Source organism: Sorex araneus, chromosome 11 (assembly GCF_027595985.1).
Source record: "Sorex araneus isolate mSorAra2 chromosome 11, mSorAra2.pri, whole genome shotgun sequence".
Lineage (NCBI taxonomy): Eukaryota > Metazoa > Chordata > Mammalia > Eulipotyphla > Soricidae > Sorex > Sorex araneus.
The window spans coordinates 8,459,022-8,480,037 of NC_073312.1; the positions used below are offsets into that span (position 1 = coordinate 8,459,022).

General features: G+C 55.9%; 1 protein-coding gene across 2 annotated transcripts; it reads right to left on the reverse strand.

Moving 5' to 3' along the window:
* Positions 1 to 3,248: 3,248 nt before the first annotated feature.
* DENND10 (DENN domain containing 10) lies at positions 3,249 to 16,779 on the reverse strand. 2 transcript variants are annotated; one of them, XM_055118872.1, is made up of 9 exons: positions 16,678 to 16,779; positions 14,937 to 15,133; positions 12,625 to 12,704; positions 9,252 to 9,400; positions 7,514 to 7,625; positions 6,913 to 7,013; positions 5,868 to 5,975; positions 5,583 to 5,677; positions 3,249 to 3,852 (listed from the first exon to the last, which is right to left on the reverse strand). In XM_055118872.1, the coding sequence occupies exons 1-9, from the start codon at positions 16,730 to 16,732 to the stop codon at positions 3,676 to 3,678; spliced, it is 1,074 nt and encodes a 357-aa protein (XP_054974847.1). In that variant the 5' UTR covers positions 16,733 to 16,779; the 3' UTR covers positions 3,249 to 3,675. The 2 variants fall into 2 exon arrangements, with proteins under 2 accessions (XP_054974847.1, XP_054974848.1); XM_055118873.1 differs by lacking the exons at positions 12,625 to 12,704; positions 16,678 to 16,779 and having other exon boundaries at positions 14,937 to 15,072.
* Between the last annotated feature and the right edge of the window lie 4,237 nt (positions 16,780 to 21,016).

Genomic DNA, 21,016 nt, shown 5'->3' on the forward strand with positions numbered 1-21,016 from the left:
CGGCCGACCCTGGTCCAGTCCTGCACCACGTGGGCCCGAGCACAGAGCTGCAAGTAGCCCTCCACCTCCACCAGCCTGGGACCCCAACTGTTCCCCTTCAGCTCCCTCCCCCCTCCACACTTTTATGTATTTGTTTTGGGGTCACACCCAGCGATGCTCAGGGGTTACTCCTGGCTCTGCACTCAAGAGTTTCTCCTGTCGGTGCTTGGGGGACCATGTGGGATGCTGGGAATGAAACCCAGGCCAGTCACGTGCAAGGCAAACGCCCTTCCCGCTGTGCTATCGCTCCAGCCCTACTCCACACAAATTTAAAAGCAAAGCCCCTGCATTGCCAAATGCTTCATTTGGGGTCACACCTGATTGCATGCTTCTAGGGCAACTCCTGGCCAGGACCCAAACTCGGGCCATGGTCTGGGTATTTGCTCCCACCCGTGAGCTCCCTCCCTGCGCCGGGGTCAGCCTTGCCCGGAGCACAGCCTCCGCCTGCTGTCCGGGCACTCTGTCCAATGGAGACCATCTTTCCCTTGCAGCCCACCCAAACCCCTCGGATGGAAAGAGCGTTACCCTGACACGCCCCTGCCACAGGGCCTGGGCTCCAAAACACATCTGCAGGGCCACGTGGGCTAGCCCAGCTCAGGCCGACGGCGCCCCCTGCTGGCACTGCCTGAGGCCTGCAGCCCTGCTCCCCCATAGTCTTTCCTGCCCTTAGAAAGCAGGTCCGAAAAGGGAATCTGCCCACCACAGAGGCGGAAGGCTGGGGGTGGGGTTGGTGGGAGGGATACTGGGGACATTGGTGGTGGAGAATGGGCACTAGTGGAGGGATGGGTACTCAAATACTATATGACTGAAACGTAAGCACGAAGGTTTTAAGTCTGTAACTGTATCTCATGGTGATTCATTTAAAAAAAGTTTTTAAGGGCTGGAGCGACAGCACAGCGGGTAGGGCGTTTGCCTTGCACGTGGCCGACCCGGGTTCGAATCCCAGCATCCCATATGGTCCCCTGAGCACCGCCAGGGGTGATTCCTGAGTGCATGAGCCAGGGGTGATTCCTGAGTGCATGAGCCAGGGGTGATTCCTGAGTGCATGAGCCAGGAGTGACCCCTGTGCATTGCCAGGTGTGACCCAAAAAGAAAAAAAAAAAAATGTTTTTAAAAAAGAAAGCAGGTCTAGTCACCCCCAGGGGACAAAACAATGAAAGCCACTTTCGTTTTGGCCACACCCAGCCGTGCTCGGGGGCCACTCCCGGCAAGTCTTGGGGGTTGCCCTCCCCTCTGCCCCATCACCCCAGCCGCTGCTCTCTGGGGCCTGCTTCAGACTTGCAGTTTCCCAGTGCCGGCGCCTTTGCCCAGAGCCTTGCTCTCGCCTTCCGGACCAGCACGCAGGTCCCCTCGCAGCTATGGTCTCTGGGCCTGTGTCCACTTCCCTCTGCTGTTCCCTCAGCTCTGACTCCAGCTTAGGCCTCAGATTGCATTTGGGTAACAACCACTCCTCCGGGAAGCCTTCCAGGAGTCACCATCCTGGACGAGGTACCCACCCATGTCCTCCCACTTATGGGTGAATCCGGTGTCCCTGGAGGTCGCCATGAGGTCCCTGTGCCGCGCTGGTTCTGGTACAGCACAACACACAGCTCACACTTGTGGACCAGAGGGACCTTTCCTGCACCCGGGACCCACCCTCAATGTCCCTGGGCCATCGCGAGGGCTAATTCCAAGTCTGCTGAAAGGGGAAGAGAGCCCTCGGGGCCAGAGCACGCGCTTGCGTGGTTCCCGATATACCAGGTTTGAGCCCTGCAAAAATAAGGGGGATTCACAACAGCTGGAGGGCCACAGCGACCTGCTGGACAGCCCCGCACACAGTGTGCCAGGGCTCCTGCACTGCCCGGCCCCGCAGGGGGCATGGGAAGGTGAGCTCAGGTCAGCTCTGGGCAGTGCGGGCAGGAGCCAGCCGGTGGCACAGGAGCGTGGACAGGACCCCTTAACTGCCAGAGGGGTCTCTGGGCAGGGCCAGAAAGGGATTCTTATACCGCCGAGAGTCAATTCCAGAAGTAGGTCACAGTGCTTCCTCTGCCCTGTTGAGTATGAAATATTTCCATTTTATTTCTGCATCAAGTTTGTCATGAACAAGGTTGATCATTAACTAATATCGAAAGAAAAAATGAGGGAGAAAAGGTGTTAGTATTAATTTTCATAAAGTGCAGGTTGAATTTTCAGTTGCTTGCCCAAGGCCACGCCATCATTCCCACCCTCCCTGGCCCTACCCAAGGATGAGAAAAGAACTTTTGTTGTGTTTGGGGGCCACACCCGGCAGTGCTCGGGGCTTAGTCCTGGCTGTGCTCAGGAGAACCCTCCTGGCAGGGCTCCAGACCACTTGGGGGTGCCGGAGGCTGAGCCCAGGCCGGCTGCATGCAAGGCAAGTGCCCTGTCCACTGTGCTCGCTCTTGCCCGCAGGCCTCCTCTGAACCTTTCTGCCCAACAGCATCTGGGAGAGACGGCGAAGGGCAGTGTGTGTGCCGGAGGCCCAGGTTTGATCGCCGGTACCACCGGGTCCCCTGAGCACTGTCACATATGACCCCAGAGCTAAAGAAGAAACAAGGATCTAACACCGAGGGGAAAGGCAAGATCTGACAGACGGAAGAGCTTACAGAGTGTTTTTCTGGGTAAGATTTCTCAGGAGAACAGTACTGGTGAGGAGACAATCTTCTGAGGGCTGGAGAAACAGCGCAGCAGGAAGCGCACACGCTTGGCGTGCAGGGCCAGTGCCCTGGGCCTTGGGGTGCCCCGAGCAACTGCCAGGAGCCAGCCCTGAGCACTGGGCGGGGAGCAGCCCCTGAGTACTGTTAAGTGTGGTCCACAAAACAAAGCCGTCTCTTATAAGGACTGTGACTGGGTGAAGTGACCAGTGCATAAGCGAATCCTCCCCGGTCTGCAGGCGTGAACACGGTCCGAATGAACGACATCGCGGCCAGCTTACTTTTACTGAAGTGACTGAACACCGTCTCTGGCTGGCCCCGGCAGGAAGCTCTGCCTTTCTCGTCAGAGTGGGCGTGCTTCCCTCTCCCGTGTGCGGACAGAATGTCTTTCTCCACGAGAACTTGCGAGCAACAGGGTTAGCGCGGCGGGGTTAACGGCGGAGCCCTCGACAGTATAAATATGGATTATTAAAGTTGTCTACTCAAGTATAAAAATCTATGCAAAACCCGCCTAGGCAAAATATTCAAAGGCCAAGAAAAAAAAATTTTTTTTCTTTCTTTTCTTTTCTTTTTTTTTGCAAGAAAGTGCGGCTGTCGGGTCTCCAGACAGTTCTGCGGGAAGCGTCGGTCTGGCTCAGAGCAGAGAGTTCCTCGCGAGGAATTTAAAAATTCTTCCTAGAAGAATACAAAGCAGAATTTCAGGCAGCTTTCTGAAAATGAACCGCTGGCTTGTGTCGGCAGAGACACGGGGGACCCTTCGGCGCAAGGCAGGCTCCGGGTCTGCGGGCGTCCGCAGGAAGATCGCCCCGGGGGGAGGCGGGAGCCCCCGCCAGAGAGCCGAGAGTGTTTTTCATACGTGTTTCAGTGCTTCTTCTCAAGTCAGATTGCCATTCTTGCCAACGGATCGTGGGAACGAGGACCTTCCTGTGTTCCTTGACGTCACACGGTCTCGGGAGCGCGGCGAGAGAGGGCCGGCTGGGCGCCGTCAGATTTTCAGCATCTGTTCAGCCGCTGCGAGGTGGTAGAGGAAGTTCTCTGTGGCCGACGGGAACCGCCTCTGCTTCAGCGCCTCGACGCTGAGCACCCGCTTCCCTCCGTCGCCCGAGGCCTCCGAGAACGGCGTCAGGATGGCGAGGACTTCCCGGGTCTTTTGGGAAATGTCCTTTAAGAGAGCAGGAGAATGGGCTCTGTCGGTCTCGGTTTGAACCATTTACAGGTGATTAGACTAACTCTATGCATTAAGAAATAGGGGCTGGAGCAATAGCACAGCGGGTAGGGCGTTTGCCTTGCACGCGGCCGACCCGGGTTCGATTCCCAGCATCCCATAGGGTCCCCTGAGCACCACCAGGAGTAATCCTGAGTGCATGAGCCAGGAGTAACCCCTGTGCATCACCAGGTGTGACCCGAAAAGCAAAAAAAAAAAAAAGAAAAAAGAAAAAAAGAAATAGGGGCCAGAGGGGGGACTGGAGCAATAGTTCAGCGGGTAGGGCATTGTACGCGGCCGACCCAGGTTCGATTCCCAGCATCCCATATGGCCTCCTGAGCACCACCAGGGGTGATTCCTGAGTGCAGAGCCAGGAATAACTCCTGTGCATTGCCGGGTGTGACCCAAAAAGCAAAAAAAAAAAAAAAAAAAAAAAAAGAAGAAACTGGGGCCGGAGAGATAGTATAGCGAGCAGGGCAGCCTTGCATGCTGATGACCAGGTTCCATCCCATATGGTCCCCAGGCCCCTGAGCACAGAGCCGGGAGTCAGCCCCGAGTACTCTGCATGCTGCAGGTGTGGCCCGAGCACAAAACAAACGGGGGTTGGAGCCAAGCACAGAAGGGAGGGCACTGCCTTGCGCGCAGCTGACCCGGCCGGATCCCCTGCATCCCCCAGATGGTCCTGCGAGGGGGCCGGAGCAACAGTACCCCAGATGGGCCTGCGAATCTGCCAGGAGTGATCCCCGAGCACAGAGCCAAGAGTAAGTCCCGAGCACTGGGTGTGACCCAGAAACCAAAACTAAACCAAATAATAATAAAAAAGGAAACAGGGATTGGAGCGATAGCACAGCGGGGAGGGCGTTTGCCTTGCACGCGGCCGACCCGGGTTCGATTCCCAGCATCCCATATGGTCCCCAGGGCACCACCAGGAGTAATTCCTGAGTGCAGAGCCAGGAATAATCCTGTGCATTGCCAGGTGTGACCCAAAAAGCAAAAAAAAAAAAAAAAAAAAAAGGAAGCATAAGAAACGGGCCCGGGGGACCTGCAGAGCCAGCTGAGGCCTAAGCTGGGCCTCCTGTCTCTACCCCACGCTGCGGGGTGGTGCTGCCACTGGGTCCCCAGCGCCTAAGTGTGCGTCTCCGGCTCACGGCGCCCAGTGCATGAGCACCACAACCAAGCTGTGGGCCTGGACACACAATGACAAGGAAGAGAAGCGGGCAGAGTGTGAGAGAAACACAACAAACCCACATTCCCGACACGGGCTAAAGAGAAGCCAGAGAGAATGGACACGGGCCGTGGGACAGTCCAGCGCGCAGGCCCCTGCCTCGCCCTGCGGGCAGCCGGGACCCGTGGGGTGGCGTGTACTCTGAGCTCCTGCGCCCTCGGGCTCGATCCCGGTACCCCGCAGGGTCCCCCCGAGCACGGCCAGAAGCGATCCCGAGTACTGCTGGGTGTGGCCCCCACACCAAATCCAAACCTCACATAGTGCCGCATTCATTCCCACAGAAAGCGCGGCCCGAGGGAGGCCTGGTCCTGGAGCGGCACGGCGGGCCCAGACAGACACGGGCGGACGGGAAGCTGTGGCTCAGTCTCCCCGGGTCGCCGTGGGCCACGCGGCACCTCTCCCAGATCTCCCACCGTGCTCTGCCGCCCTCTGTCCCCACGGGCACATGGCGAGCCCCGGGTACCTGGATGACTTCGCCGTCGGATTTCTCCGGGTCCTCGGCGGACTCCACGATGAACTGCCCGACCTCTCTGTGCAGCTTGCCCATGGTCATGGCCTCTGGGGGGTGGAAGAACAGGCTGTGTGAACAGTCGGGAACTTGGAGCAGGCCGTGACAGAGGGAACGACCCCGAAGCCGGTGGCACCACGCCCACGTCACCGTCTTACTCCCGAACTCGGAGCCGGCAGAGCTAGGGAAGGGGGGCGAGGGGGAAGGAGAGCCCGAAGGCGCCCGGCGCTCTGCTCTCACCTTTGGCGGGAGGCGCGACGGAGATCTCGCGGTCTGCGAGGTTCACGAACACGTCGTAGAGGTCTGATCGGCGGCTCACCTCGGGGTCCACAAAGCCGGCCACGTAGCCTACGCGGGACACGGACACCCGGCGTGGGTTGGGAGAGAGCGAGGCTGGGCCGCAGCCCCCGACCACGGTCTACCCTGCTCAGCTGACCAGGGCAGGTGCTGCGCCCCCAGAAATAACCACCCCCCCCAACTCCATGCGTTCCCAGAGCAGACTCAAGCACCCGGCAGGAGGCTGCGGGAAAGTGTTTCCGTCGCGGTTCCTGCCCTCCGGGCCCAAGAGACGGGCTGTGGGAGCCGGAGGGATTCTTCCCTTCTGTCGGTGTGGGGGCCATGCCCGCGCTGCTCAGATGAGCTGCTGGGGACGGGACCCTGGTAGGTCGAGTGCAAGGCAGGCGCCCTGAGCCCCATGGCTATCTCTCCAGCCCGTTACGGAGACTTCCGGATGGGACCTTCCCCAGCTGAACACGAGCTGCTGAGTGAGGGACCCGGCAGGCAGGCTGGAGCCCGGCTGGAGGGGCAGAGCCTGGGCCTGATCCCCCCAGCACTCTGGGAGTGACCACTGAGCGCTGAGCACTGAGCTGGGAACAGCCCCCGAGCACCGCCAGGTGTGGCCCCTGAACACCAAAATAACTTGCAACTGGGGTTGGGGCACCAGTGCGAGAGCCCAGGCCTCACACACAGCAGGCCCTGGCCCTGTCCCAGGCAGCGCGCCAGGCAGAGCCCTGCTACCCCCAAACACCGCAGGCCCCGAGCACTGTCCGACATGAGCATCTCAGGGGAGGTCCTCGCTGCTCCCACCCCCAAAAGGAAGAACATTTTAAGAGTCGCGGTAGCTCAGTGGAAGAATACTTGGCAAAGAATTTGTTGGCCAAAGAAATAAGGAATGCTCAGAACTGCCCTTTAGAGTTTGTGCACGCACACACACAAACATGCATATGCACAAACATGCACACATGCGCACACACACACATGCATACACGTGTGTGCACACACATACCTGTGCACGCCTGCAGGGCTTCCAGCTCCTCCGCCTGGAGGTGCACGAAAGGGTGGAGGATGGTCCAGTCCTGCCGGTGCCACACCAGGGCAGGCAGAGTCCTGGGGAGCCAAGCGAGGGGTCCGGCCCCATCATCAGTGTCCGCTGACGGGCCCCCGGCCTCCCTCTCCCCTCTCCAGGACGGGGAACTGTGCCCACACCTCCGGACGTCTAACCCAAGCAAGGGAACGTCTGGGCCTCCTCCAGGAACCAGAAAGACAGTTCAAGGGCTGAGCCCCTGCTTAGCACACGGGGGTCCAGTGACTACGCTGCTGGGAGCGACCCCTGAGCACAGAGCTGGAAGAGCTTCTGTTCCTCACCAGCCCCCACCCCTGAAAAAAAAAAAAGGTTCCCTCCAACCCCAGGGAAGGGGGGCTGGAGGGTGAGGGTCCCAGAGCCGGAGCCAGGAGTAAGCCTTGAGCTCGGGGATGAGGTTCCAAACCCTGGCCTAACACGCGCTACTTAACACCCCATGAACAACTGAACCTGGCACATGGAAACCTCGAGGCCCCTCTTCCAGGCAGCCCCCCGGAGCTGACGCTGTAATGACCGGGGACCAGACCTTGTAAACTCCTGGACGGCTTCTACTTTGGGGTGATAGACGACGATCCTTTTCTTGAGCATCAGTGCGGTATGTAAGATAACGGTTTCCATTCCAAACTGGGATACAATGTCTTAAAATAAAGGAATTACCACGTCACTACATCAGATAGAAAAAAATAGGGTTTTGCTTCCAAAAAAAAATTTGTGTTTGTTTTTGGACCACATCTGGTGGCACTCAGGAATTACTCCTGGCAGTGCTCGGGGCCATCTGGCGTGCTGGGGAGCAAGCTCAGATGGATCCTGCGCAAGGCACGAGCCCTCAACCCGCTGCCCTGTCTCTCTGGCCCCAGAATCTTTGTTGTTTAAACACAAAGGGCTTTTTCCTTCAGAGAGCAGATGAGAAATGCGGGTGTCTGTCACCAGCGGCCAGGTGACAGACACCTGACTCTGTCAATCAGACTGGCCGGATGTGTCAAAGTGATAGCACAGCAGGGGCCGGAGCGATAGCACAGTGGGTAGGGCGTTTGCCTTGCATGCAGCCGACCCGGGTTTGATCCCCGGCATCCCATATGGTCCCCCAAGCACTGCCAGGAGTAATTCCTGAGTGCAAAGCCAGGAGTAACCCCTGAGCATTGCTGGGTGTGACCCAAAAAGCAAAAAAAAAAAAAAAAAAAAAAAAAAAAAAAGTGATAGCACAGCAGGCAGGGCTCTTTCCTTGCATGCGGCCGCCCCGGGTTCAATCCCCGGCATCCGACATGGTCTCCCGAGCACTGCCAGGAGTAACCCCTGAGCACTGCTGGGTGTGACCCAAAAGGGGGACAAGGATGACACAGTGTCACTGAGACCCCCATTGAACTCCAGGTGGTGGCTTAGCTGTGGGCTGTCACTTTGGACTTTCCAGCAAGAGAAGAGCAGGGAGTTGAGGGGCCCCAGTTAAGGCCCTTGCCTCGAGTGCGGCTGACCCGGGTTCCACCCAGGGAATCCCACGGTCTGCTAAGCACTGCAGAGAGCGGCCTCAAATCAGTCAGGGGCCGTCCCCTCAGCACAGAGCCAGGAGTAGCCCCCAAGCACCGCCGGCATGGCTCAATTGGCCCACCGCGCCCCGCCCCACTCAGGGAAAAAGAAAGAGAAGTGGGTCGGGAGCTTGAGCTCTGCAGAAGGAAGCGACTGCCCAGGTCTCAGGAGACCGACACTGTGGAAATCAGAGGGGAGAGTGCTGGATTTATATGAGGCCGACCCGGGTTCGATCCCCCACACCCCATAGGGCACCCTGAGCACTTCCAGGAGAGATTCCTGAGTGCAGAGGTGGGAGTAAGCCCTGAGCTCTGCCAGTGTGACCCCAGATGCTCAAAAATTAACTAAAAATTAGTGAAACCAAAAATTAATCTAGGGGCTGGAGCGATAGCACAGCGGGTAGGGCGTTTGCCTTGCATGCGGCCGACCCGAGTTTTATTCCCAGCATCCCATATGGTCCCCTGAGCACCACCAGGGGTAATTCCTGAGCAAGTGCAGAGCCAGGAGTAACCCCTGTGCATCGCCAGGTGTGACCCAAAAAGAAAAAAAAAATTAATTAAAAAGAGCATCAGTGGCTGATGCAGTTAACTCCCCTCCCTCCTGCCCGCCCCGGAAAGCAGTTTTCCCGAGATGCAAAGAACCTGTGGGAAGACGCTGCTGGGGGCTGGGGCGGGGCGGGGCTGGGCGGGCTGGGGAATGGTGCTTAGGGGCTCAGTTCTCCTCCCTGCCAGCGCCTGGCTCACCTTTGACGGAGCCTGCCAGGTAGGCCTTGCGGGCGGAGAAGTCCTTGCTGAGGAAAGAGCCGTTCTCCTCACTCTGGCAGGCGCCCTTGGTGAGCACGGCGATGTAGCTCTCCATCATCCGCACCGGGGTCCCGTGCTTCACATACATCCTGCAGGGACAGGAGGCCGAGCGCTCGCCTTTCGCCGGAGCCCGGAGCCCGGAGCCCGGAGCGCAGGGGAGAGACGCGCGGGCAGAGCTGGGGCCCGACGGGAGGGCCTGAGCCCGGGTCTGTGCGTGACAGGACGGCCTGTACTGTGGGTGGGGACAGCGTTCACAGCACGGCAAAGCAGCCTTGAGAGTGGGCCGGAGCAAGAGCCCAGCGGGGAGGGCGTCTGCCTTGCAGGCGGCCGACCCAGATTTGATTCCCGGCATCCCATAGGGTCCCCCGAGCACCTTCGGGAGTAACCCCTATGCACCGCCGGGTGTGACCCCAAAGTCAAACAAACAAAAAAAGCCTCGAGAGACCCGTGGAACGGCTCTCTGAGTTGGCCCCCGGGTGACTCTGGGGGGCCCCGTCATGCTCCCGGCCGCTGTCCACTGGGCCGCTGACGCCTGACGCGCACTAGCAGCATACTGTCGTGACAACTGCCGTGGTCCCGGGGAAGGAGCGAATCAGGTGTCGGCCCCCACTCAGCCCCGGAGCCCCCAGAGGATGCTGCACTTGGGTCATTAAGAAATCCAACTCCTTCCCTTTCTGGCGGTAAGTTCCCTCTTGACGGCCCCCTCTGCCCCTCCCTGAGAGCCCCTTCCTGTGAGTAACTGAATCCAAATTGTGCTCAAGAAGCACAACTGGGTCTTTCGGTAGCTGATGGGATAGAAAACTGGGAAGTAAATAAAAATCATTACTTACAGATTACCCAATGTTTATGGCAGAGCCTGGCAAGCTCCCTGTGGCGTGTTTGATGTGCCAAAAACAGTAACAAGTCTCACAATGGAGACGTTACTGGTGCCCGCTCGAGCAAATCGATGAGCAACGGGATGACAGTGATACAGTGATACTCAATGCTTACATTTAGTATAGGTAAGTGGAGGGAAAGCCAATATTTTTACCTATATCCCAGTCATCAATGATTTTTTTTGTTGGTTTGTTTTTGGGTCACACCTGGCAGTGCTTGGAGCCCTGGGAACCCTCTGAGGTACTGGAGGTGAAGCCCGGGCCAGCGGCGTGCAAGGCCAGTGCCCTACTACTGTCCTACCTCCCCAGTCTTTTTTTTTTTTTTTTTTTTTGCCTTTTGGGTCACACCCAGCGATGCTCAGGCGTTACTCCTGGCTTTGCACTCAGGAATTACCCCTGGCGGTGCTTGGGGGACCATATGGGATGCCAGGGATCGAACCTGGGTCGGCCGCGTGCAAGGCAAACGCCCTCCCCGCTGTGCTAGCTCCGGCCCCTACCTCCCCAGTCTTATCTGTTTTCACTATTTCAATGCACAGATTGAACAATAAGTGTGAAAGCAAATATGTAAGGCAGGAGTCAAACCCATAAACCCAGTCGCGTGCCTCTCTGGGCGGGTCCAAAGAAAACAGTCCCCAGAGCCCTGGCGACTGGTGACCCAAAAGGTGGGAGCCTGGGAATGAGGGGGACGGGGGACCGGACCGCATCCCCTTCCCTAGCACCTGCCTTTCCCCTCCGTGCTCACATCAGCACCAGCAACGGCAACTGAAAAGCCGGACAGAGGCCGGAGGGCTGAGCACCTGCTCACGTGCCAGGAGCCTCACATTTGAGCCCAGCAACGTCGGGTCCCTGGAGCCCCCCTCCCCCCACCGGAACCCCCAAACAAACCAAAGGTAGCAAAATAGAAACATTCTCTGGTGCCAGAGATGAGACAAAGATTGGGGGGAAGGGATGGGGACCGACAATCGACAACCTCGGGCCATGAAGGATCACTCCCCACGCCCCCCGCCTGACAATGTGCAGGACACTAGGACCCCGTGCCGAAGGGGTCCTGGCAGCACCTGGATCCCTCAGAAGGAACGGCCTTCTCCCATAGCCGTGGGGGCCCAAGGGAAGGGGAGAGCCCTGCCCCTGGGTGCCGGGAACGTCCCCACACACACTCTGCACTGCAGTTGTTGGGTGTGGGTGAAAGCTGGTGCCGGGGTCTGAGATGGCAGACCTGGAGGTGCTCAGGGGCCCCTGATGTGCTCCAGTCCGCCCAGTCCCGCCGTTGGGCCTGTGCATGCAGACGCCTCGTGGCTGGAGGTGGGGAATAGCGCCCACCGACGTGTGCATGCACAAGGGGAAACAGGCGTGCAGCGAGGAGGAGGCAGAGGAAGTGGCGGCCCGTGGCCGAGTCCTCCTAGCACTGCCACTTTGGAATGCGATAATGCTGACACCGCAGATGCAGAGAAACTCCCCATCCCCCGCCTCCAGCCTTCTTCCTGGGCAGGCAGCGGGGTCCAAAGCAACTGTGCCTTCTGGGCCCCTGAATATTTCACGAGAATTCAGCTGAGTAATCTAACCCCGGCCCAGTGCAATGACAGGAGCCCCCTGTCAGCTCACAGATGGCCCCGCGGGGTGCTGAGTTCCCGGCCTGGCAGCCAGAGCATCTCCTGAGTCAGGGTGACGCTCCTCAGCATCCAGCACCACCCCGGGGCCACACAGCTACGACTTCACTTAGGAAGGACCAAGTCTGCCTTAGCAGAGCGGGCTGCAGAAACGGTAAACCTTGGGGCCGAAGGGATAGTACGGTGGCTAGGGCCCTTGCCTTGCACATGGCACCTGGTTCAATCCCCAGCACCCAACATAGGTCCCCCAAGTCCCACCAAGAGTGATCCCTAAGCACAGAGCCAGGAATGAGCCCTGAGCACTGCTGGGTATGGCCCAAAAGCCAAAAGAGAAAAAGGAAGGTTTTCTGTTTACTGGCAAGGAAGTGAGTAGAAGTAACAGACTGAAAGAAGTTCAGGAGGGGCTGCAGTGATAGCACAGCGGGGAGGGCATTTGCCTTGCAGGCGGCCGACCCGGGTTCGATTCCCAGCATCCCATATGGTCCTCTGAGCACCGCCAGGGGTAATTCCTGAGTGCGTGAGCCAGGAGTAACCTCTACATTGACAGGTGTGACCCCCCCTCCCCACACCCTCCTGCCAAAAAAAAGTTCAGGAACTACAGGAATTATGCAAGCCGCTGCTTTTTCTGCCCACCCTCAACCATTTTCCCAACTTAAAAAAAAAAAAAAAGCACTGAAGTATCACTTAAGCAGAAGAGAAAAGTTCCTCTTTCTAAAACGGTCTCTGGAAGGCCAGCAGTGGCTGAAATGTGCTTCCTTGGGAGAGAGACGAGCCCTGAAGCGGCCGAGGGGAGCGTTTGCGTATTAGTGTTGGATACAGTTTCATACAGACCTACACAATATCCTAGTGAAGGCGGCATATTTCTCTGGGTTAAAATCTTTGGCGGTCAGAACAATAGAAAAATGAGTCACCTGCACAAAAGAAACACAAAAGAATACCTTGAAAAGGCTATTTAAGGCTACTTAAAATACCATTAAATGAACACTTTTTAGGGGCCGGAGTGATAGTGAAGAGGGTTAGGACCTTTGCCTGAACATGCGGTCAACCTGGGTTCAATTCCCCCGCACTCCATTGGGTCCCTGAGCCAGCCAGGAGATACACTAAACCAGGAGCAGAGCAGAAATTAGATTTTCTAATGCAGAGCCAGGATAAGTCCTGAGCACACCCAGCTGTGACCCCCAAAACAAACAAACAAATGAAGTTCCCACAGTGCACTAGAATAAAACCAGAGTCGCTGTACCAGACCTTCTCATTTAGAAACTATTTCAGTAATTAAGCAAAAAATAATTTAAAAATGAACATAACTGTCTCAGTCAAATTCCTATCACGAAAATCATCCAACTCCTGAAATAATCAATTCTCTATAGGTTGCTATAAACTTAAAGGGCCCTAGGAGCTTATAAATAAGATTCAATTCTTTGTATGCATATGCCCCTATGATCATAGATGCAATTTCTGATAATCATGGCCTAGTCAGGAGACAAAATTCAAAATTTTGGGGGTTTTGTCTTGGGGGGGGTCATACCTGAAAATGCATAGGATCGCTCCTGGCAGTGCTCAGGGGACCAGATGGGGTGCCAGGGAACAAACCCAGGTTGGCCGTGTACAAGGCAAAGTCCCTACCCGCTGTACCCACTCCCCGGCCCAAAACTCAAACCTTTCTAAGAAGCAAAGCACGGGGTTACATCCTCAGAGGCCCAGGGGTGCAGCCCCCTGGCAGACCCTGGCAAGGCTGACGGCCCCGCGTCTGGCGGCCAGCACTGCGCCATAGCACCAAGAGCGACCCTGGCACCGCAATGAAGGGTGCGAGCTTCGGCATACCGTACCCACCTCTGTGTGAAGGACACAAAAGAAGAGCACAGCAGCCAGAGACAGGACAGCAGGCCGGGCGCTGTCCTGGCACGCACCCAACGCAGCGCCCCCTGTGGTCCCCTGGTCCCCTCCAGGAGTGATCCCTGAGCGCAGCAAAGAAACCACAAGGCTGGCACCGGGGAAGCAGGCTCAGTGACAAAGCACTCGCCTTGCACGCGTGAGGCTCTGGGTTCTATTTCCCACACCACGAAAAACAAAAAGAAGAAAAAAATGAAACACAAAAAACATGTTAAGAACGTTGATGTCCAAAACTAAGCAATATAGAAATGAGGGGCAGGAGAGACATACAGTGGGGAAGGTGTGCTTGCCTTGTGCACATCGGTTCTGGGTTGAACCCCCATCATCCCCCCCAAGGCTGCCAGGAGTGATGCCTGAGGACAGAGCCAGGAGTCAGGTGTGGCCCAAGAAACAAACAAACAAACAAAAAAAGTGAGAAGTTTCAGAAATGAGGGCCAGGAGGGGCCAGAGAGGTAGTACACTGGTAAGGCTTTTTTCCTTGCACCTTCGGACTCAGGTTCAATCCCTGGCATCCCACGTGGTCTCCCAAGGCCTGCCAGGAGTGACTCCTGAGTGCAGCGCCAGAAGTAAACCCTGAGCATTGCCAACTGCAGCCCAAAAACAAAAAACAAAACAAAAAAATTAAAAAAGAAGAAGAAAAAAAGAAACAAAAAGAAATGAGGGACTGAAGAAAAGAGAGAGCACAGTGGGTAGGGTGCCTGCTTTGCACAGCACTGACTGGGTTCAAACCCTGGCATGTTACATGGATTCCCCCAAGCCCTGCCAGGCATGATCCCTGAGCACAGACCCAGGAGTAAGCCCTGACCACCACCATGTGTGGCCCCCAAAGCAAGAGTTAAGAGAAATGCTATTTAGGGGCTGGAGCAATAGCACAGCAGTTAGGGTGTTTGCCTTGCACGCGGCCGACCTGGGTTCGAATCCCAGCATCCCATATGGTCCCCTAGCACCGCCAGGGGTAATTCCTGAGTGCAAAGCCAGGAGTAACCCCTGAGCATCGCCGGGTGTGACCCAAAAAGCAAAAAAAAAAAGAGAAATGCTATTTACAAAAAAATAAAAATAATTAACTTTTTAAAAAAGAGAGAAATGCTCTTATTTAAACATTTGGGATTGGGGACAGGGGACACCCACCCCACTCCGTGCCAGGAGTGAAACCCACCCTGGGCTTCCTGCATGCCCGGCACACGCCCAGCCCTGGGTACCCCCTCCCTGCCCCACGAAAGCACGGCCGGCCCCTGGCCCCTCTGCTGCCTTACCTTTTTCAGAACTGAAGAATCCGGCACCTCGGCTGTGGTGATGTAAAACCACATTCGGCGGTACTGACCGAAGACGAAGGGGTGGAGGAGCTTGCTCTCGTCCGTCAGGCAGCATTTCCTCAGCAGCAGGGCCCGCTTGCTCGCGGTGGTGGACGGGTAGCACCAGGCCCACAGAACTTCCCCGTTCGTGTCCTTTTCTACGGTGGAAAGATGGTCACTGAGAATGTCAAACAGCAGCAAGGACGTGAATTGATTCAGAAGCACGGCAGGGAGTCAGTCCTCACACCCCACTTGACCAAGCAACCCGAAGCAGGGGAGATGCCCACCTACCTCTCCTGGCCCCAGGATCTAGCTCTCAGGATCAAGGCTTAGGTGCCCCGAGTAAAAAGCTTTACAACCCAGCCTGAATGACATGTTGACCTTCCACCTTTGACACGTCTTCCCTCTAAATTCTCAGAAGCTTATCATTTCATTATTTATTTTTGGTTTGGGGGCCACACCCAGCCACACTCAGGGCTCACTCCTGGCTCCGCGCTCAGGAATCATTCCTGGCGGTACACGGGGGACCATACGGGATTCTGGGGATCGAGCCCAGGCCAGCCAAGCACCCACTGTACTATCATCTCTCCAGCCCCCACATCCTTTTTTAATTTAATCTGGTTGGGAAGATCTTTTACAATTACATCGAGGATTTATTTTTAAAATTAAAAGAAAAAACTGGTGTTGAGGGCAAGCAAGATGGGCTGCAGCAAGAATGGGCTAGAGGATTTGCCTGCACGTGTCCTGGGTTCGACCCCCAGCACTACATGGTCCCTCCCCCGACCCCCGAGGCCCCAGCACTGAGCAGGAAGGGACCTGCAGCAAAAATCTGGGGCTGGGGCGGAGCTAGTACACAAATTAAGCACTTGCCTTACCTGCCGCAGACCTGGGTTCCATCCTCCCCACCCCCACTGCGGTCCCCCAAGTTCGACCAGAAATGATCCCGGAGCAGGGAGCAAGCCCCGAGAACCGATAGGTGTGGTTCCAAAGCCAAATTACTGGTGTCTGCTCGAGCAAAATAATTAATAATAATAATAATAATAAAAGTCTTTAGAAAAAGAGCAGCACGCTTTGCCACTTTGCGCTACTTTGCTCAACTCTACGTGACGGTGCACAGAGCTCAGGGGGTCTAAGGAGGTGGTTCGAGGGATACCCCGCCAGTTGCAGAGCACATTCTCCCAGGTCTACACTGCCCGGGACGTGGGCAGCGGCTGCCCAAAGGTCCGGGCGTAACTTGCGGGGACCCTCATTCCCCTAACCCAGCCCGGAGCCCCCGAAGGCCACTGTGCAGACGGCCCTGCCGCACGGAGACGCGGAGCAGGACGCGACCCTCACTCGGCGCCCTCCAGGCGTGCAGCCCGCGCGCCCCCGGGGCCTCCACCTGCTCCTCCGCCCGGGGCGGCCCCCGCGGTCACGCGGCTCCCCGCACGCTCCGGGGGGACCCGGGCGCGGCCCCCGGCCCGGCCCCGCCTGCGCCCCGCTCCGCGGCCGTCAGGGGCCGCCCAGGGCGCGCCCGGCCGCACGTGCGAGTCCGCGGCGGGGCCGGGGCGCGGGCCGAGCCCCTGCACCGGGTGGCCGGACCCCGCCGCCCCGGCCCGGGCCCAGCGTGGAGGGGGCCGCGGGAAGCGCCGGGGACGGCGGGGCAGGGCGAGCCCCGGGCCCGGGCCGAGGTGGAGCGGACGGGGGGCGCCCGGGTCCTCACCGATCAGCCCGACTCCGAGCATCAGCTGCGGGTCCGCCGCCTCGGCCGCAGCCATCTTCCGCCGCCGCCGCCGCCGCCCGCGCCCAGCTCCGCCCCCTGTGGTCCCGCCCACCGCAGGTCCCACCCTATCGTGGGCCGCCCACCGCAGGCCTCTGCGACGGGGCCCGCCCTCCATTGGCCCCGGCTTTCACGGGCCGGCTCTCCATTGGGCCCTCTTTCTCCTAGACCCGCCCTCCTCGGGCCCCGCCTAACGCAGGCCCCGCCCCTCCCACCGCCTCCTGCAGCCTCCGACGTCCCGCCGCTCCCGCCCAGCGCCCCGAGTCCTTCCGTCCCGCCCCGCAACGTCCCTCTCTCGGGCCGCCGCGCTGTCCTCTCTCCGCTCCCGCCGCTCTCCGCGCCTCCCCTCCGACCTTCGGCACGCCCCGCGCTCCTGCTCCGGGGCAGGAGTGTCCTGAGACTCGAGGCAGAGAGAGTCTCCGCTCATTAATCATTCATCCCGCCTGGCCCCCGGCCGAGCAAAGGAAAATTGCAGGACTCAGTCCGATAACGAGGGAGCACTCCGGCGGAGGAGAGACCCGCTCTGGGAGAAACAACGCCGAAGCAGTCCTGGGGTTAGCCCGTAGGAAAACGGGCCAGGGATCAGCAAACAAGGACCACTGTCCGTGCCCCGGAAGACAAGGGCAGTTTGTCCACAGTTTACCTCTCCCTGGAGCCTACCCTTTACTTTGTCTCTGTCCCCACCCCTTCCCCCAGCAGCTGAGAGGTGATGTTATTGCTCATTCCGGAGCGGATCGCCTCCCGTTTGCCTAAAAACGTGCTTCCCTGTTTTCTTTCTGTATTAAGAGCCCTTCTGGGGGCCCTACAAGAGGAGCTGGTCGTTCCCAGGCAGGCGTTTCCCAGCCTGCCACTTCCTCCTCAGTCACTGGTGCTGCGAGCCTTCACTGCAGTGAGAGTAATAGGAACCACTGCAATAAGTAATAGGAATACCGCAATAAGAGTAATAGGAATCACTGCAATAAGAGTAATAGAAATCACTGCAGTAGGAGTAATAGGAATCACTGCAGTAAGAGTAATAGGAATCACTGCAGTAGGAGTAATAGGAATCACTGCAGTAAGAGTAATAGGAACCACTGCAGTAAGAGTAATAGGAATCACTTCAGTAAGAGTAATAGGAATACTGCAATAAGAGTAATAGGAATCACTGCAATAAGAGTAATAGAAATCACTGCAGTAAGAGTAATAGGAACCACTGCAGTAAGAGTAATAGGAATCACTGCAGTAAGAGTAATAGGAACACTGCAATAAGAGTAATAGGAATCACTTCAGTAAGAGTAATAGGAATACTGCAATAAGAGTAATAGGAATCACTGCAATAAGAGTAATAGAAATCACTGCAGTAAGAGTAATAGGAACCACTGCAGTAAGAGTAATAGGAATCACTGCAGTAAGAGTAATAGGAATCACTGCAGTAAGAGTAATAGGAACCACTGCAGTAAGAGTAATAGGAATCACTGCAGTAAGAGTAATAGGAATCACTGCAGTAAGAGTAATAGGAACACTGCAATAAGAGTAATAGGAATCACTTCAGTAAGAGTAATAGGAATACTGCAATAAGTGTAATAGGAATCACTGCAATAAGTGTAATAGGAATCACTGCAGTAAGTACCGTGTGCAAGTGAGTGTCAGAGGGCCGGAGAGAGTGCAAGGGTAAGCTCCTCGCCTTGCATGCAGTGGGCAGGGTTTGATTCCTGGCATCACATCTGGTCCCTCAAGCACTGTCAGGAGTGATCCCTGAGCCCTGGGTACTATGGGGTGTGGCCCAAACCACGCCCCAAAATACAAATTAAAAAGTGGGTGTCAGGAGGCCTCCTCGGAGGAGGGCATATTTAGGCTGCAATGTAAATAATGGAAGGACTCTGGCAGTTTGGAATCTGACCAACTCAAATCACAGAAAAACTAATCAGGGAGGGTCCTTGGGGTCTACAGGACTACATCTCATGCAGTGCCTCGAGTGTACAGCTTGCAAGTGGGGGTGTGTGCGCCCACATTAGGGGTTCACGTGCCCACAGTGGAGTTTGGAGTTCCAGACAGGTGTCATATCATGAGTCACAGTACCCCTCCCAATGGGCCGCAAACTGGATTTCTTTGTAACTTGCTCTTTTTGCTTAATTTTACTTCTTATTTTACTTATTTTTATTTAATAATGTATTAGATTACTTCTTTACTTATTTGGTGTTTTACCTACACTTGACTGTGCTCAGGGCTTACTCATGGCTCTGCACTCAGGAATCACTCCTTCCAGCCTTTAGACACCTTTGGGATGCCTGGGATTCAACCTGGGTTGGTTGTATGCAAGGCAAGTGCCTTATCCACTGTACTACCTTTCTGGCCCTAATTTTGTTTCTCCTTTAAGATTTTTTATTTATTATTATTATTATTATTATTGCTCTTTGGGTCACACCCGGCAATGCACAGGAATTACCTCCTGGCTTTGCACTCAGGAATTACTCCTCGAGATGCTCAGGGGACCATATGTGATATTGGGAATCGAACCCGGGTCAGCCGCGTGCAAGGCAAATGCCTTACCCGCTGTACTATTGCTCCAGCCCCTCTTCTTTAAAATCTTATTTTTAAAAATGTATCTGGGAATGGAGCAGTAATATGGCAAGGAAGGCACTCTTGCCTTGCACATGGCTGACCTGGGTTTGAACCGGCACCCACATAAGGTCCCCAAGGCCCACCAGGAGTGTTCCCTGAGTAAACAGCCATGAGTAGTAAGTTGTGAACACAGATGAATGTACCCCTTCAAACCAATAGGGACAAAATAATTTACCCAAACCTCTCACGATCTAGGTCTATAATTTTACCTGTCAAGTGACTTTTGTGTTCATGTTGACACTACATTTATGATGATCAAGTGACCCTTGATGATCACTGTGCTATAGATTGGCCTCTAGCAGTAGCTCATGTTTCCAGTTCTCCCCGAACGTGCTGAGGCACTAGGGGCAGCTAGGCAGGCTCAGAATCTGTTTGGAAGCCTCCTGGAACACTTACACCCCACCTGTAATCACATTTCATAGTTCTTAGCGTGTGGATCAATAATTTACGGAAGCAGGAGCTGGATCAATAATGCAGTGGGTAGGGTGCTTGGTTTGATCCCGGACATCCTATATAGTCCCCCGAGCGCTGCCAGGACTAATTGCTGAGTGCAGAGCCAGGCGTGAGCCCTGAGCGCAGCCAGATGTGTCCCCAAAACAAAAACAAAGAATTTCCGGAAGTAGCAAAGACAAGAAAAATGGTTCCTCCTGAATCCCCCATTAACTACCAAATAAGACATTATTGTCTTGTGAGTACTTGCTTCCACTGGCGAGCACTATTCTCAGTCTAACCGACTAGGGTGATCATCTACCAAATGCTAACAGAGGGGCTGGAGAGATGCTCAGTGGAGTAGGGCTGGGTTAATCCCTGCCACTGTATGATCCCCAAAGTACTGAGTCAGAAGCAGTCCCTCCGCATGCCAGATGTGGCCCCCAAAACTGTATATATATGTATACATGTATAAATATGTAGCACTGTAGCACTGTCGTAGCACTGTTGTCCTGTCGTTCATCAATTTGCTCGAGTGAGCACCAGTAACATCTCCATAGTGAGACTCGTTGTTACTACGTTAGGCATATCAAATACGCCACGGGTAGCTTGCCAGGCTCTGCCATGCAGGCGGGATACTCTCGGTAGCTAGCTGGGCTCTTCGAGAGGGATGGAGGAACTGAACCCGGGTCGGCCGCGTGCAAGGCAAACGCCCTACCTGCTGTGCTATCATCGCTCCAGTCCATATAAATATGTGCATATATAAAACATTTACATATATATGCCACTTGAGTGCTATATATGTAATATAAATGTATCGCTGGTTCTTCAGAGTTTCAATGTGCTTTTGAATGGAGACTGGGACTTTAAAGGGTTAGATGGAGTCAAAATGAGCCCATTGAGCAAACTCAACCTGATGGGTGTCCTTAGGAGGACATTTCCAGGCTGGAGAGATTCCTGAAAGGGCGGGAGCTCGTGCTTTGCAGTGGAGGGACCCTGAGAACAGAGCTAGGAGTAACCTGGCTCTGGATGGAGCACTGTGTGGACAGAGCTCCGCCCCCTCCACCAAGCGAGAGGAAGTTTAGATTTTTTTTTTAAATAATAGCGTTTATTTATTTATTTATTTATTTTTCTTTTTGGGTCACACCAGGCAATGCACAGGGGTTACTCCTGGCTCTGCACTCAGGAACTACTCCTGGCAGTGCTCAGGGGACCATATGGGATGCTGGGATTCGAACCCGGGTTGGCCGCA